The sequence below is a fragment of the Melospiza melodia genome, chromosome 4 (genome assembly GCF_035770615.1).
Source record: "Melospiza melodia melodia isolate bMelMel2 chromosome 4, bMelMel2.pri, whole genome shotgun sequence".
NCBI classification, from domain to species: domain Eukaryota; kingdom Metazoa; phylum Chordata; class Aves; order Passeriformes; family Passerellidae; genus Melospiza; species Melospiza melodia.
The window spans coordinates 21,602,457-21,616,137 of NC_086197.1; the positions used below are offsets into that span (position 1 = coordinate 21,602,457).

General features: G+C 45.6%; 2 protein-coding genes across 2 annotated transcripts in view; one reads left to right on the forward strand and one right to left on the reverse strand.

The window, feature by feature from the left end:
• Positions 1-2,222: 2,222 nt before the first annotated feature.
• On the forward strand, positions 2,223-5,988 carry LOC134417931 (dynein axonemal intermediate chain 7-like). The gene is made up of 6 exons (XM_063155801.1): positions 2,223-2,731; positions 3,385-3,519; positions 3,812-4,026; positions 4,621-4,788; positions 4,964-5,071; positions 5,644-5,988. The coding sequence occupies exons 1-6, from the start codon at positions 2,512-2,514 to the stop codon at positions 5,986-5,988; spliced, it is 1,191 nt and encodes a 396-aa protein (XP_063011871.1). The 5' UTR covers positions 2,223-2,511.
• The window catches only part of IRAG2 (inositol 1,4,5-triphosphate receptor associated 2), a 34,244-nt gene continuing 26,481 nt past the window's right edge, over positions 5,919-13,681 (reverse strand). Inside the window, exons 27-39 of the mRNA XM_063155802.1 lie at positions 12,678-12,760; positions 12,481-12,553; positions 11,719-11,773; positions 11,606-11,633; positions 10,934-11,074; positions 10,409-10,543; positions 9,544-9,691; positions 8,633-8,676; positions 7,943-8,020; positions 7,770-7,834; positions 7,237-7,338; positions 6,994-7,098; positions 5,919-6,606 (exon numbers count right to left, since the gene is read on the reverse strand). Of these exons, the coding sequence (XP_063011872.1) occupies positions 6,363-6,606; positions 6,994-7,098; positions 7,237-7,338; positions 7,770-7,834; positions 7,943-8,020; positions 8,633-8,676; positions 9,544-9,691; positions 10,409-10,543; positions 10,934-11,074; positions 11,606-11,633; positions 11,719-11,773; positions 12,481-12,553; positions 12,678-12,760 (1,301 nt within the window). The 3' untranslated portion in view covers positions 5,919-6,362. The remainder of the gene's footprint in view (positions 6,607-6,993; positions 7,099-7,236; positions 7,339-7,769; positions 7,835-7,942; positions 8,021-8,632; positions 8,677-9,543; positions 9,692-10,408; positions 10,544-10,933; positions 11,075-11,605; positions 11,634-11,718; positions 11,774-12,480; positions 12,554-12,677; positions 12,761-13,681) is intronic.

The window sequence follows — 13,681 nt, forward strand, 5'->3', positions numbered from 1 at the left end:
TCAATCAGTGGAATCCTTCAGATTGTTTCTTTTATCTCCCAGTGCTAGTTTTATCTACCAGCAGACCCACAGCTTGTTAGTAAAGACAAATCTGCCATTCCTCTCACCCTGTTGCTCTGTCCTGCTCCCTGTGCCATTGTTTTTCACTGGATCCTTCTGTCCCGTTCCCCATTCCTATTCTTTTTTAACCCCTCTCCATCCTGCTGCCCATCCCAGCGGTTTTTATTTCATCTCCATTCTGCCCCCTGTTCTTCCTTTTCTTCCTGTGTCCTGTCTGATCTCACTCCTGGAGAGTGGTTTGTCTGTCCCCGGCGCTCCCAGGGAGCACCAGACAACAACCAGGCAACAACAGACAGAACAAGAGGACACAGTCTCAAGCCGCACCAAGGGAGATACAGGCTAGAATTAAGGAGGAAGTATTTCACAGAAAGAGTGGTCAAATACTGGAATCATCTACCCAGGGAGGTGGTGGAGTCACCATCCCTCGATGTGTTTAAAAAAAGACTGGATGTGGCACTTGGTGCCATGATCTAGTTGAGGTGTTAGAACATGGGCTGGACTCGATGATCTTAAAGCTCTCTTCCAACCTAGAATTTCTGTGATTCTGTGATCGCACTGCTGGATGGGTCCGTTAGTGCAGGTTGGGATCCTGGGGCTCCAGCCCCGGCGGGGTCCTGCAGTGGCAGGGATGGGAGGATGTCACAGACGTCTTTTATGAAAAATCCTTTCCTTGGGATTTTTTCTCCTGGGAAGCTGGGAGGCCTCAGGAACAAAATGTAAACAATGGTTATCTGCTGCTGTGGAATGCAACAGGTGCATCTGTGATTGGTCTCATGTGGTTGTTTCTAATTAATGGCCAATCACAGTCAACTGGCTCAGACTCTGTCCAAGCCACAAGCCTTTGTTATCGTTTTTTCTTATTCTATTCTTAGCTAGCCTTCTGATGAAATCCTTTCTTCTATTCTTTTAGTATATTTTTAATATAATATATGTAATAAAATAATAAATCAAGCCTTCTGAAACATGGAGTCAGATCCTCATCTCTTCCCTCATCCTGGGACCCCTGTGAGCACGGTCACAGGAGGAGGCAGCTCCAGCTGCTGCCCGAGCACGGGAAGGGAGCGGGAGCCGCGGCCCCAGCCCGGGCACGCTGCCCCCGGGCCAGCCACCATCCTGGGACAGCGACACTGCACCCCAAGGTCCCTTCCAACCCAGGCCATTCCACGATCCATGGAAACACTGCAATACCTCCATGTGCATGGAGCAAAGTTTATAAATACAGGGATGCTTTGATAACACTTGAGGTTTGTTGACATTTGTATTAATGATTGTTAAATCATGAGGGGAGATAACAGGACAGATAAGAAAATGGAGTTTGTCCCTGTACTTATTTTTATTTATTATTTATGCTTATGGACATGTTTATAATATTCCTATAGGTATGGATATTATTATACATACGTTTATGGATGAGACGCACAATCTTTATGAATCTGCCAGGCTCTGGGAGATTTACTTCTTCAGAAAATGATGATTCTGATGTATATCATGGTAGGCATTGGTGTAGTATGGGGTGGTACTGAGTATTACCTGAATGGGTGCTTCAAGTGAGATACCTGCTCTTGCACCTTGTTAAAAGAGGGCCTAATTCTAGGAAATAAAACTGTTTGTCTGTCCCACATGAGTTGCAAATTTCTCCACTGTTGTGGTGTCATTCTTTGGTTTAATAGAGTGACTTGTAGTACTGACTTAAATAAAACAACTGCAAAATACTGACATAATTTAGCTCCACCTCAAAGCATTTTAGAGCTGCCATTTTTTGATTTGGTCTCATTCTCTCAGAGAAAAATTCATAACAATTACAGTAAATGTTTTTACAGTATTGAACACTTTTTTTCTTGATTCCTAACTTCTCCTGTACTATCCCTTGTGATGGTTTATGAGCTGTTTGGCTTTTTTAAAGAAAATATTTACAGCCATTTTCGTCCACAGTGTTTCTGCCTTTCACTAACATTTTCCAATTCATTAAATCTTAAATTTATAATTTTATATGTATGTATTTATGCTTTTCCCTATGCATAATTATCTTTGTTATCTGAAAATTGTATTTCATGTTTAATCCCTCTTGCTCCTCATAATTATCATAGGTTTTTCACCTTCAGCCCATGACCTTTTGGTGCCTTATTTTTATTTATTTTGACATATTATGTGATTTGCTTCATTTCTTTTTGTATCAAAAGAATCTTACTAAACCTGCCTAGAATCTACTGTATTATTGTGCTTGTGAAATTCTTCTGTGGGTAACGATGGACTCATTCTGTCAGTAAAACCTTATTCCCACAGAAAGCATTTGGAACTGCAAATCCAAAAGCTCAGCCCCAGTCCCGAGTGCTTTTCCTTGCCCAGCTCCCGCCGTCCCGGTTCCAGGGATGCTGAGGAGCGCCAGCAGATGGGGCTGGAACGCTGCACAGGGAAGCGCTCCCGGCACGGAGGGAGCATCGGCACCGGGCAATGCCGGTGGGTCCGAGCACCGCTGAGCTCCCGCTGTCTGCTGCACTTCCAGAGGAGGAGGCCCCGCTGCAGGAGGCGCCGGGAGGCGGAGAAGAGGCCCCGCGAGTGGTGGATTTGGAGCAGCTGGTGCCCGTGGGGGGCGTGTTCCACATCTCTGTCCTGCGGCTGCCGCCCCAGGCCCAGGACGTCGGGGACTGGATCATGGTGGAGGTGAGGGAGGACAGGGAGCAGCCCCTGGGGTTTGTCACTGCTGTCACATGCACTGCACACGAGTTCTGAGAGCAAACTGACCAAGCAAGGTTTGCAAATCATCAGTTTTTCACACGCGAAAGGTGGGAGCGCAGTGGTACCAAACCCCACTGCTGGTTCAGCTCCAGGCCCTGCAGGCTGGCTGAGGACTGCGGGCACGGGGTTCTGGTTTCCTCTAGCACCGACCTACCCCACAGAGGGCACTGTGGAGCTGGAAACCTTTAATAAGCACAATTCCCAAAAGGCCAAACCCAGAGGGCAGGGGAAGAGGCCCGGGATGTTCATTCCCAGCCCCTGTGGCCTCCCCTTCCCTCTGGCCCTGTGGGACGGTGCAATCGCAGCTGCCTTTGCCTGCCCTGCTCCCGGTGCCTGGGGCTCTGTGAGGAATGGCCGAGCCCCGCTGGCCCTGCCCTGAGGGCGCCTGCAGCAGCTCAGGAGGGGCCCAGGGCCTCCCAAGGCTGCTCCTCCACTGCCTCCAAAGCTGGGCTTGGACACCTGCAGGGTTAGCAAACCACTTTAAATGGGTCTTAAAAAGCTTTGCAGTGTTAGATGAACTCAAAGAAAAAAACCTGCGTTTTCTGATAAACCCCTTATCTGTCCTTTTCCTCTCTTGCCAAAGCTGCTGGATGTTGGAGGTGTATCCATATTCCCCAGGAAAGGCTGAAGATGGCACACAGGAAGCAGTACAGATCACCCTGAGGCTCCCTGATAATGTGATTTATTTTAAAGTGCCTGTGCTAGCCCGATGGGATCCTGCAGGTCTGAACTTCAGACATAAATTTATTTCAAATTTGAATAGTGGAATTTATACCTGAGTTAGACTCTTGTTACAGTCCAGCTGTAAAGATAAGGGCCAGTTTGGAGCCCAGAAATAGTTTGGGGATGGCAATTTTAACAAAAAAAAAAACAAAAAAACCAAAAAAACCCCAAAAAACCTAAAACCAAAAACCACTAAAAACCCCCAAATAAATTATTACTTTTTTTGGTTTTGTTTACTTCAGCATTACTGCCAGAAGCCTTCCATGTACATCTTTCCATCCTCTTTGTCCAGGCCAATGGTGGAGAACTGATGGCATCAGCAAGATAACCTATGAAGCAGAAAAAAAGAGCATCACCTTCAGCATGGGTGGCTTTTCTACAGTAGCCCTTCTCCAGGATGCTCACCTGAACCTGCCCTATCAGGCCTGGGAATTGCACCCTACTGGTGTGGATGAAGGCCTCTTCACAATTACCGCAGTCTTTGCAACCATTCAGATACAAATTAAGGTACCGTCAATCATTTTTTAATCAAACATTTGCAGATAAAATCCCCCATAATTATTGTCCCTGATTAAGAATTTGGGATGCTTCTACGAGAGCAATTTGAATCTCTCTTCCTTTCCAAGCACTGCACTGGTTATTTAATGTCAGTTATTTACTATGAGAAATAGCACATTTCGCATAGCAGAAACGTGCATTTGCTCTGGAAAGTTTCAGTCAGTGCTTTGCTGCTGGTTTTGCCTTGCTGCATTCAAGCCTGTTCCCCCTCTTAGAGAGCTGAAAAGTTCCTCTCTCCTCCAGCTCTACCAAGAGAAATACAGGGAGTTCTGGCAGCCCATTACCCATGCTCCTTGTTTCTTCCCAAAGTTCAAGCTACTCATGATTATCCATCTGTTCATTGGTGTATAAATCAGTACACCAGGGTCATTTCTGATTCCTACCAAGGCTGGCTTTCTTCAGGATCTGTAAATGAAAGGTCACAGCCCAGAGTAGCAGATGATGTGGGTAATACCCAGCATAGCAAAACTATCAGTATTTGAAGCCTAACCCAGAAAGGAGCTTCCATGACCAGTAAGTTGCTTTCACTGGTTTGTACAACAGGATAATCAGTGTATGTTGTCTGCAGTAGTGGTGGAAGAGGAGGAGGTGCTTTCCCACATCACAGGGAAATGGATGAGTCCTCTTGCCCTCAGAGCAGCTTTGAAAAGAGCTGGAGTGAACATTTTCCCAGCAGAGCACTCTCCCAAGTATGTCCCTGTGCCCAGGAAGGTGAGTGCCAGAGGTTCCTGGTGGCTTTTCCCTGTTTTCACTCAGGTCAGACTTTGCTGCCCTGGGAGCTGCTGTGCTGCCAGCTGAGACAGGGCAGAGTAAAGCAGGCTCTGGCCCTGCTGGAGCACAGGGAGAGGAGAGAGATGTGTTTGTCTGGTTTGTGTTGTCCCTGCAGGGTCCCCTGGCAGAAGTGAGGGCCTATGAACAGATGGCTCTGCTGGCAGCTGCTTTTGCTCACAGCAAGTGGAACGGAGAAGCAGGGCCAGAGCAAGTCCTGTTCAAGGTTTGTGGAGTCCCAAAGTTCCAGGGCAGGCCAGCATTGAGCCCATCCCCAGCTAAAACAATCAACTCACCCTGGTGGCTTCAGCCCCTGCCCCAGTTCAGTGTCACAGGCTGCCCCTGAGAGCTCTCAGGGCCACAAACCTCAGCAGCAAAGACACTTGCTAAGAAAAATGGAACTGAGAAGTCACCAAGGGAGGCTTTAGCCAGAGCTGGGGTGACAGAGCTTCATGCTCTCCAGAGGCCCCTTGAGAATCAGCTTCTGCTCTGCCAGCTTTGTAAAGAACTGCTGGGACTTTGTTCCTGCCTGTAGGGTTTCTTTTGCTCCCTGCTGCAGGGGAGGCAGTGAGCAACCTCTCTGTTGGTTTGTCTCCACCTGTGAACTAAAACACATGGTTAAAACTTCTGCCAGCCAGACAAACAGCCCCAGGTGTGGCTGGAGAAAGGCAGCACACCCCACTGTGAGAGCTGCAGTGGCTGTCTCTCACTCAGGTTAAATGCATGGGACACAAATATTGGAATTTGTGCTCTGACAGTGGCACAGGCTTCACCTCAGTGCATTTCTTCCTGCAATAGGTGAGTGAACATCTGACAGCAGGTTCTGCCAAAGGCAACCACTGGTCTCTTCTGATGTTCGATGGTGAGAAAGTGCAACACCTCAAGCTCACTGAAACCAGTGAAGCTTTTTCAGAAGAGGTGCAAGAAGAGTCTGAATTTCACTCCACACTCTACCATATGGTCAAGGAGTCTGCCAGCAATGAAGCCATGGAAAAAGTGGAAAGAGCTGGCTGCATGTTCATTGATTCTGTGTATCAGCTGCTCCTTGCTACCAGTCTTAGCATACTCTTAGATACTACTGCATGCTTTCCTTCAAAACTTTATTATCAAAAGCTTTCAATAAAGTTACACTTCAAGTCTTAAATACTTTTCTATTCAAAACATTGAAACAGGTTCTGAAATGCAAACATTTTATCTTTGTTCAAGCAAAATAAATTCTTTATTCACTTGTGGCTAGACCACCTAGACATGTTTATTGTTAGCTATGTTCAAAAAATTGCTGTTCTTTTGTAAACCTCAGTAGAGCTGAGATCCTTCTAGCTGCTTTTAAAGAGGACTTTTGCCAGAATAGGAAATTTTTTTTTTTTCAGTTCAAGTCATGCTTTAAAGAAAAAAAACTTCATCTGTCCCCCCAAAAATACCCACAGCCCACCAGAACAAACCCAGACAAGTAACCTTAAATAAGGCCAGCTTCAGCTCCTGTCCTGCAGGGCGCAGCCCCGGCAGCAGAGCCGGGGTTACATCGGGGGAGGGCCGAAGTGCCGCAGTCTGACGTAGGGCCACAGCAGCTGCTGCAGCGTCCTCCAGGCATTCCCACTGCACACGGGGGCTGCATCTGCTGGCCTCTGCAGGGACAGCCCCACCAGGAAGCTGGTGAGAGCAGCCAGCAGGACCAGGAGGGACATGGACGCCCAGAGGGTTTTGTTGGCATTGCAGAAGGAAGCCTTGAGGTGGGACGCCTGCGCTGATATCGAATTGTACCTGGGCAGGGCAGGAAAGCACAGAGCCCTTCAGGCTCTCCCCAAAACCAGCAACTCTTCCCACCCACCCAGCCTTGGAGCAAACTAGATCCCACAAACATCAAGAGTGACGGGTTGTTACTGTTTTGGGAGCTGTGCAGGGGGAGCTAAACTGTTCTGAGTTTAAAATACTGTCAAGGAAGCAAATTCTTGATAAGCTGGCCCAGCTCAGCCATCCACCCATGCTTCCTGTTCCTCACACTGTTCTGCGAAGTATTCACAAAAGCTGCCTTGAAAGAGCAGCATGAAATCTTGCTCCTAGAAAGCACTGAAAGTCCTGGCCTTTTGTTTGAACCCTCTTCTCAAGTGCACCTCCCAAACATGCCTTTAACTTGTGAAAGAAACTTACATTGACTCCAGGGTCCATTTGGGTGGGTGTTTTCCTTTTTCAGAGACACTTTCCTTCCTAGTTGGTTGTTCCTGTACTTCAGCAGGTGATTCCAACTGCTCATTCCTGTAAACAAGAATCAACAGCTCCAAAGCTTTGCCAAATTCACAACAGCTTGGCTTTATAGCCCTGACCAGGTGGTGAATTAAAAGCTCATTAAAAACTAAACCAGCACACCTGGGAGGAGGCTGCTGCTGAACTTACTTGGTTTCAAAAGGCTCCTCTTCATACTCTGCCCAGGAATAGGTGCTGAGGAACCTCTGCAGCGAAGGGCGCTTCTCGTTCGGCTTCACCCCTAGCCTGCCCCTGCCAAGTGTTAAACACATTTGCCTGATTTTCCCCAGCAGATAGAGAGCAGAAAATCAGAAATTTAGCAGCAGCCTACTCATTTGGTTAACCACAAATAACTTACAAATTTATTTGCTTGAAATTAGGACCATTAAAAAGAACCCCAAATGAAATAAAACAAAACTACAGATCCACCTGCTGTAGATATTTAGATTTCACATTTTAGTTCTAAAGCAAGAAAGTTGTGGGATTTTTTTTAAAGCTCTCAATGCTCAATAAATAAAAAAGGTGAGCTCATAAGGCTCATTTACCTATTACAGCACATTAAACTAATGTGAAAGGTGTAGCCTAAACAATATTGTACCCCAAGATGCTCCATAAACTGCTTCCTACAGGCACAGAGTTGAAAAGTATTTGCCCCGTTCAAAGACAAGCCCAGGTGACTTTACCAACTGCTTGATCTCCTGCTGAATCTGTCACTCCGTTCATCCCCATCAGGTTCATGGAACTGGGCCTGGAAGAGAAGTTTGCCACATTTACTGTACTGGCATTCTGATGCTTCATCCCAGCCAGTTTTGGAGAGGTGAAGCACCTCAGCATCCCTCCAGCAGCCCCTACTTACCAGTGGCACCCCAATCCCTGCATTCCCAGCGCTCCTGGGCACTGTTGCAATGCTAACTCTCCGCAGGGCTGACGAGGGCTACACAAATAAGAGGCATTACTGGCTCTTAGCAAGGCACAACTGGGTTACCCACTGAGCACACAAAATACCATCTGGTTTGTGCAGGCTATATTAAAAAAAGAGGTGCTGACACCTAGCGTGAAGCGACACACAAAGAATCCAATCTCAAGTGCAGATCAAATCAGCTCTTTCAAGCAGCATCTTTCCACAGTAAGTGCTTTCTGCCCATCTGAGTGAGGCTGCCTGCACAGCTTCCAGCAAAATACCAACACTGAAGGTAACTAAATTCCCCTAACCTGGCTCACAGGAATTCCTACACTCAGCAGTTTGAACTGCTCCCATATTTTTGTGCTAAACCCTCCTTTAATTCCAAGAGAACCACACATGAACAACATTTCTTAACCAGTGAGTGAGAGCCCAACCACTTCATCTTCTAAGGGGGACCACTTAGAAGGTTGGTGGGGTGCCTGAAAAGTAGATCCTCATGTTTGATGACACCAGCCTATATTTGTGACAGAAAAGCACCAAGTCAAGCATGCAGCAGAGCACCAGCACAAAAAAAAAAAAAAAAAAACCAAAGAAAAACACACATACACTTAAAAAATTGAAATTTCATGTAAGGACCATTACCTTAAAGTTAAAAGGACCTGGTAGCTTCTTATTCATAGATTCATCTGTAAAGAGATCAGACATCAGAGCTTTACAGGAGGATCTTGCTGCTTACAGGAGAGCAGAGTTTAATTTGCAGCCTAAGGTTTGACTTTCTGCTGTGTTTGTTTAAGCAAAGCACTCTCAGAAAGCAGAAATGAGGTCTCAGGAAAAAGCTTCCTATTTCATTAAATAAGTTCATAACATTCACACATTACCCATCCTCTGCAAGCATCAATTTCTGTAATTATCAAATATATTCCATTATTGAGTTCCTGTTACAGGACTGTCTTTCACAGTCAGGACTGCAATCCAAAAGGGTCCTGCAAGGATTTCATGGTGTGGAAGACTTCCCTTTTGGCACTTAAAAAACACATCCTATTTTTCAGAAGAGTTTAATACTGGCAAAGCGACAAGTGCACAACACTGGCTGCAAACCTGGCAGCTTAGAAGGGGAAATAGATGCCCCCTGCACTTAAGGGGTTTGTAATTTCCAATGTAGAAAGTGTGCAGGTGTAGAGAGCAGCCAAAGCTCAGCAACATAGAAATAGCTACTGTGAACAAGCACCTAAACTTACTGCTCACAAGGAAGAAGACTATCACCAGCACATGCCATGCCCTTTGCTGAAAGCCAGGACATAGTTGTGTGCTTGCAGTGATCCCCCACACACACCCTGAGACCCATGACAGTTTAGGTACAAGTTTAATTTCAGAGAGCTGCTTTTAATAGTGTTAATAGATGGCTGCCCCCCCCCCCTTCATTTTTAGAGGAGGTGACAAAACCACTGTATAATTCTGTCACCCAAGATGTGAAGGGATTATAGGACTATTCTGCAGCTATAAGGGCCTGTCTGGCAGCTGCTAGAGAGGGGAAAGAGGCTTTTCCTGGTTACCTCTGTCTCCAAGGGAGCTGAAGGATCTCTCGTTCTGGAGCAGGACCTGCTTGAGCTCCTCGAGCTCGGCGTGCTCTTTGGCGTACATGCGCTTCAGGTTCTCCACGTGCTGGATCATCACCTCCACAGCCTTGCTCACCCGGCTCTCCTGAGGGAGCAGGGAAAGCAGCAGCTCTCAGGAACTGCCTCATGTTTGGAGATTTCCCCCTCAAGCACCTGCTCTCCTCTGCTATCTCACTTTTATCCTCCTTTTCAAAGCTTCAATAAATCCCTGTCCTGACACATGGTACACAGGTTTCATTTCTCTGGAGATCACTCTTGTTGTAAAATCAATCAATCTTCAGTTTGCCAACTCATCATCATCACTTCCTCTGATCTGCAGTCGCAGCTGCCACCATGCATTTGCTGGTATTGCCAAGTCATTTTTATGCTGCCGTGGGGTATTATACACAATTACACCTAACATTTGAGCAGGACTTGGTCATTTGGCTGATTAGCTGCCCTTTCCATAAGGCACAGAACCACCTTTGCAGCATCAAGGCCATTGTTACCACACTGCTTGGTATTCTGTACGTCTCACTGCTGCAAAGTCTTTATTGTTTAGTTTTTTTTCAACCAGAACCTTATTTCTGCTGTGGGTTTTTGCACAATTCTAGTGCAGCATGGCTGCTCTCCGTGCCTTGGCTTCCTTATAAGAACACAGAGAGAAGAGAAGGCCAGGACTAAGGTGTTCTGAGCAGTCTACACTACACACACCAGATTCCCTAATGCAATCTTGGAACCATAAGCCCAGCAAGATGTGGCCATCCCTTTGCAGCTAGAAGCTTTTAGCTTTGTACAAAGTACTTTTGATGGAAAGTGTTACCTGATTAATAGCTCCCAACATCTCTGCTCTGCTGGCAACTCGAGCTGCATATTGGCTAAGGAACTGCAGGCTTTTCTGCAGCTTCTTAATGATCTCCTGTGCCTGGTTATCTTCTTCACACAAAGGAACTAAAGCCTAAGAGCACACATTGGTAAGAAAACTGGTGTGAATTATGAACAGAGAATGAAGTTTGAGCTGATGACACTGAGGAGCTGCATTCAGGCCCACATCAACATCCCTATTCAGTGCAACTTGGATAGAGAGCTCCAATGGGCAGAGACTGGAGCACAACAGCAGCTGAAGCAGGGGTCAGATGTTTGTGCAACAGAAAAATTTCCTGCTGCCTGTGCATGCAATACACTTGGATCAGGGTTACCCTTCATAATCTCTCATATTTCAACTGCATTGCTCCAGAACTTCATATTTGCTCATCATGCATCCCATGCACACACCCCACTTTAAAGAGCTGTTTTAAGAGACACTCACATCTACTTATCCCATCCACCCTACCAGCCCTGGCCTTACCTCTAACATATTCACAGCATTTGTGATCTCCTTTTTCAAGTTTTCTTCAGCCAGGTCTCGGGACCTCTCTTCAAGCTTCACTCTTTTGTCCAAGGTAAACAAGTCACACTTAAAACCTAAAGACAGCCTCAGAAATTCAGCCTGTTGTGGGAGAAAAGATTTCAGAGGAATCCAAGTGATGCAGAAGTTTAGGTAGATTTGGACACTGATATGACATTTGGGGCTATACCCTGTGACCAAAGTTTAGGAGACATACAGAAGAAGTGGTGAACATGACCCACTTCCTTAAAGCAGGTCTTCCCATCTGTAGTGATGGTGGGAACGTTCTGCAGCCAGAAGAGGTGACATCCTGGCAGTACAATGTGCCATCTGTGCCTTTTGACAAAACTGTCTTAAATCAGCACATTCTGCCTGGGAGGAGGTCACAGCTATGCTCCTTCAAGCTTGCAAACAAATGCCACAGTAGTGACAAGTCTTTGTTCAATTTCACAGATCTCTACCTTTCTCCATCCCATCTCCTGCAAAAATTTCCATTAGGCTTGGAAAGAGATTTCAGAAGTTAGACTGCAGGAATACATCCAGTTTAAGCTGGATCATTCTTTTACATACGAGGAGTTTATCTACAAGATCTGATGTCTGAAATACTTCAGGATACAAGCAGTTGAGACTTACCTCCACTTCCTTCTCATTTGGACAGTCACTGTAGGGGAAGAAAAAGAACCATGGAACAGACTGTGGCTTTAAATTCATACCTGCAGGCGATCACTGAAAATCAAAACACTTACGGCTCATTTTGCTTGGTTTTATCTCCTTTAATGCCACCTGCAGTGGGTGAACTCCCTGAGAAGAGACCAAAAAAACCCATTTTCAGACCAAAGTGAATAAATAGTCTTCCCAAACCAACCTGTGAGAGACTTTTAAGCTTCCACAAAACCCCCTGTTCAAGATTTACAGTTTTAAGCTCTCACCACTTAAAAGAACTCATGTGCCTCAGGTTCTGGTTGTTGTGAGGCACCACGGCACTGCCACCTGTACAAGGCCCCAAAAGTCAGTTGTTCAGAGCACTTCAGCTGCTACTTATTATTAGCATAGAAATGGTTAATTGAAGGTTTTTGCTTCAGGATGTGACGCAATTTACTACTTCACCAGCTTCTAATGATCTCCAAAGGCAAAAGAGGAGGTATGCCTAAGGAGAAAAAACATCCTGCTCCTCTATATCATGGACAGCACAGAAATGCTTCTCTTACAAATCTCTGGGGAGAACAGGAGTGCCAAAACTGTTTCAAATATCCCAACTCCTTTGCAGCTAAGTATTTTCCTCCTGTCTAGAGGAATGTGGAGCTGGTTAGATCAGTATCTGCAGAAATCAGAGCAGCACATTCTGCATGACACCACTGTTCTCCTAGTCATTGTGATCTCCAACTGCAGGTACCAAGCCCTAAACATCACACTTGGTGTGGGACAGGCAACTCCCTGCACCTCTCTACACAGCTCTGGACTCAGCTTGTGCTCCAGGAACATGAAGGTGTCCAGCAAAACCCCCTTACCTTTCCTGCTGGGAGCCACAGCTAGTGCTTCCTCACTCCGCTCTTTGTTATTTCTCTTTTCCTGGTCCGCTTCCTAAGGGCACATCAGAGCAGTCAGAGCAAGGGAGCAGCCACACCACCCCTGGAGGGGCCTCTCCCCTCCTTTGCCACTGCTCAGCCAACCCAGCTGGGCTTTGCACTGTCACCAGCACTCTTACCAGGTCTTGCTTCAAAACATTTTGAAATACAGGCTTGTGTTCTTCCGTGGCCAGGGAGGATTCCCTTGTGATCTGACTTGGTCCTGTGAACAACATTCCCAAATCCAAACGTAGCAATTAATAAAGCACACCCAGCTTCCAACATCCACCATTTTCACCATGGGCCAACCGAGCTAAAAAACTGCACCAAATGCTATGAAATACCACTGAGAAAGAGAGGAGGCAGCAAAGAACACAATGAAGACACATAGGAAGAAGTATGATAACTAAGATTGGAAAAAATCCCCGTAAGAAGTGTTATATGTCTACAGCTGAAAATATAATGTACTTCCTGTAGTTAAAGATGCAGGAGTTACAGTAATATTCCCTTGGATAAATAAATTTTATATTTTGCTACAGCATGGAGATTGTTTTGTTGGTGGTGTGTCTGCTGTTTAAAGAGGCAGTTTTTAATTAGTATTTATACCTTAAAACAATCAAGAATATTTTGTTTCCTTCTCTGTTTATGCAGTCACACAGCTGTGAGCCAAAGCAATTGCACAGAGAACAACAAAAAAAAAAAGAAAAAAAGCAAAAAATCCAGAAAAAATCCAGCTTCAAGTTGGAAGCCTGCAAGGGGAGATTTATTAGTTCTAGTATTAGGAACACTTTCTTTTCAGACATGTGCAACAGATAGCTGGACTCTCAGACTTTAAAGCTATTGAGACTTCTTTAAATCTGTTCTGCATATCTGCTTCCTCTTACTAAAGGCACCTGGATGACATATGAAAATTAACAGTAGAGGGAAATTAGTAGAAAGAAAATGCTTTTAAATGATGAGACAGAATAAGATTTCAGGAAGATAGTACTGAGGAAAGAAACAAAGCCAAACAAGAAACTGTAGTCTCATATTGAGGTAAAGATTAAAAAGATATTATAAATACACACAGGTATTCTGCGCTGCTTATTCAGATCAGCTTCACAAAACCAGCTTAAATACAGTGTGCACAGATGCTCCAGTTTTG

Bases quoted from the DNA above. Each gene is read 5' to 3' on its own strand.
- LOC134417931 (XM_063155801.1), top strand. From the start codon at position 2,512: ATGCCGGTGGGTCCGAGCACCGCTGAGCTCCCGCTGTCTGCTGCACTT. The intron at 4,789-4,963 runs GTGAGTGCCAGA...TTGTCCCTGCAG, and splicing joins ATGTCCCTGTGCCCAGGAAG to GGTCCCCTGGCAGAAGTGAG. The intron at 5,072-5,643 runs GTTTGTGGAGTC...TTCCTGCAATAG, and splicing joins CAGAGCAAGTCCTGTTCAAG to GTGAGTGAACATCTGACAGC.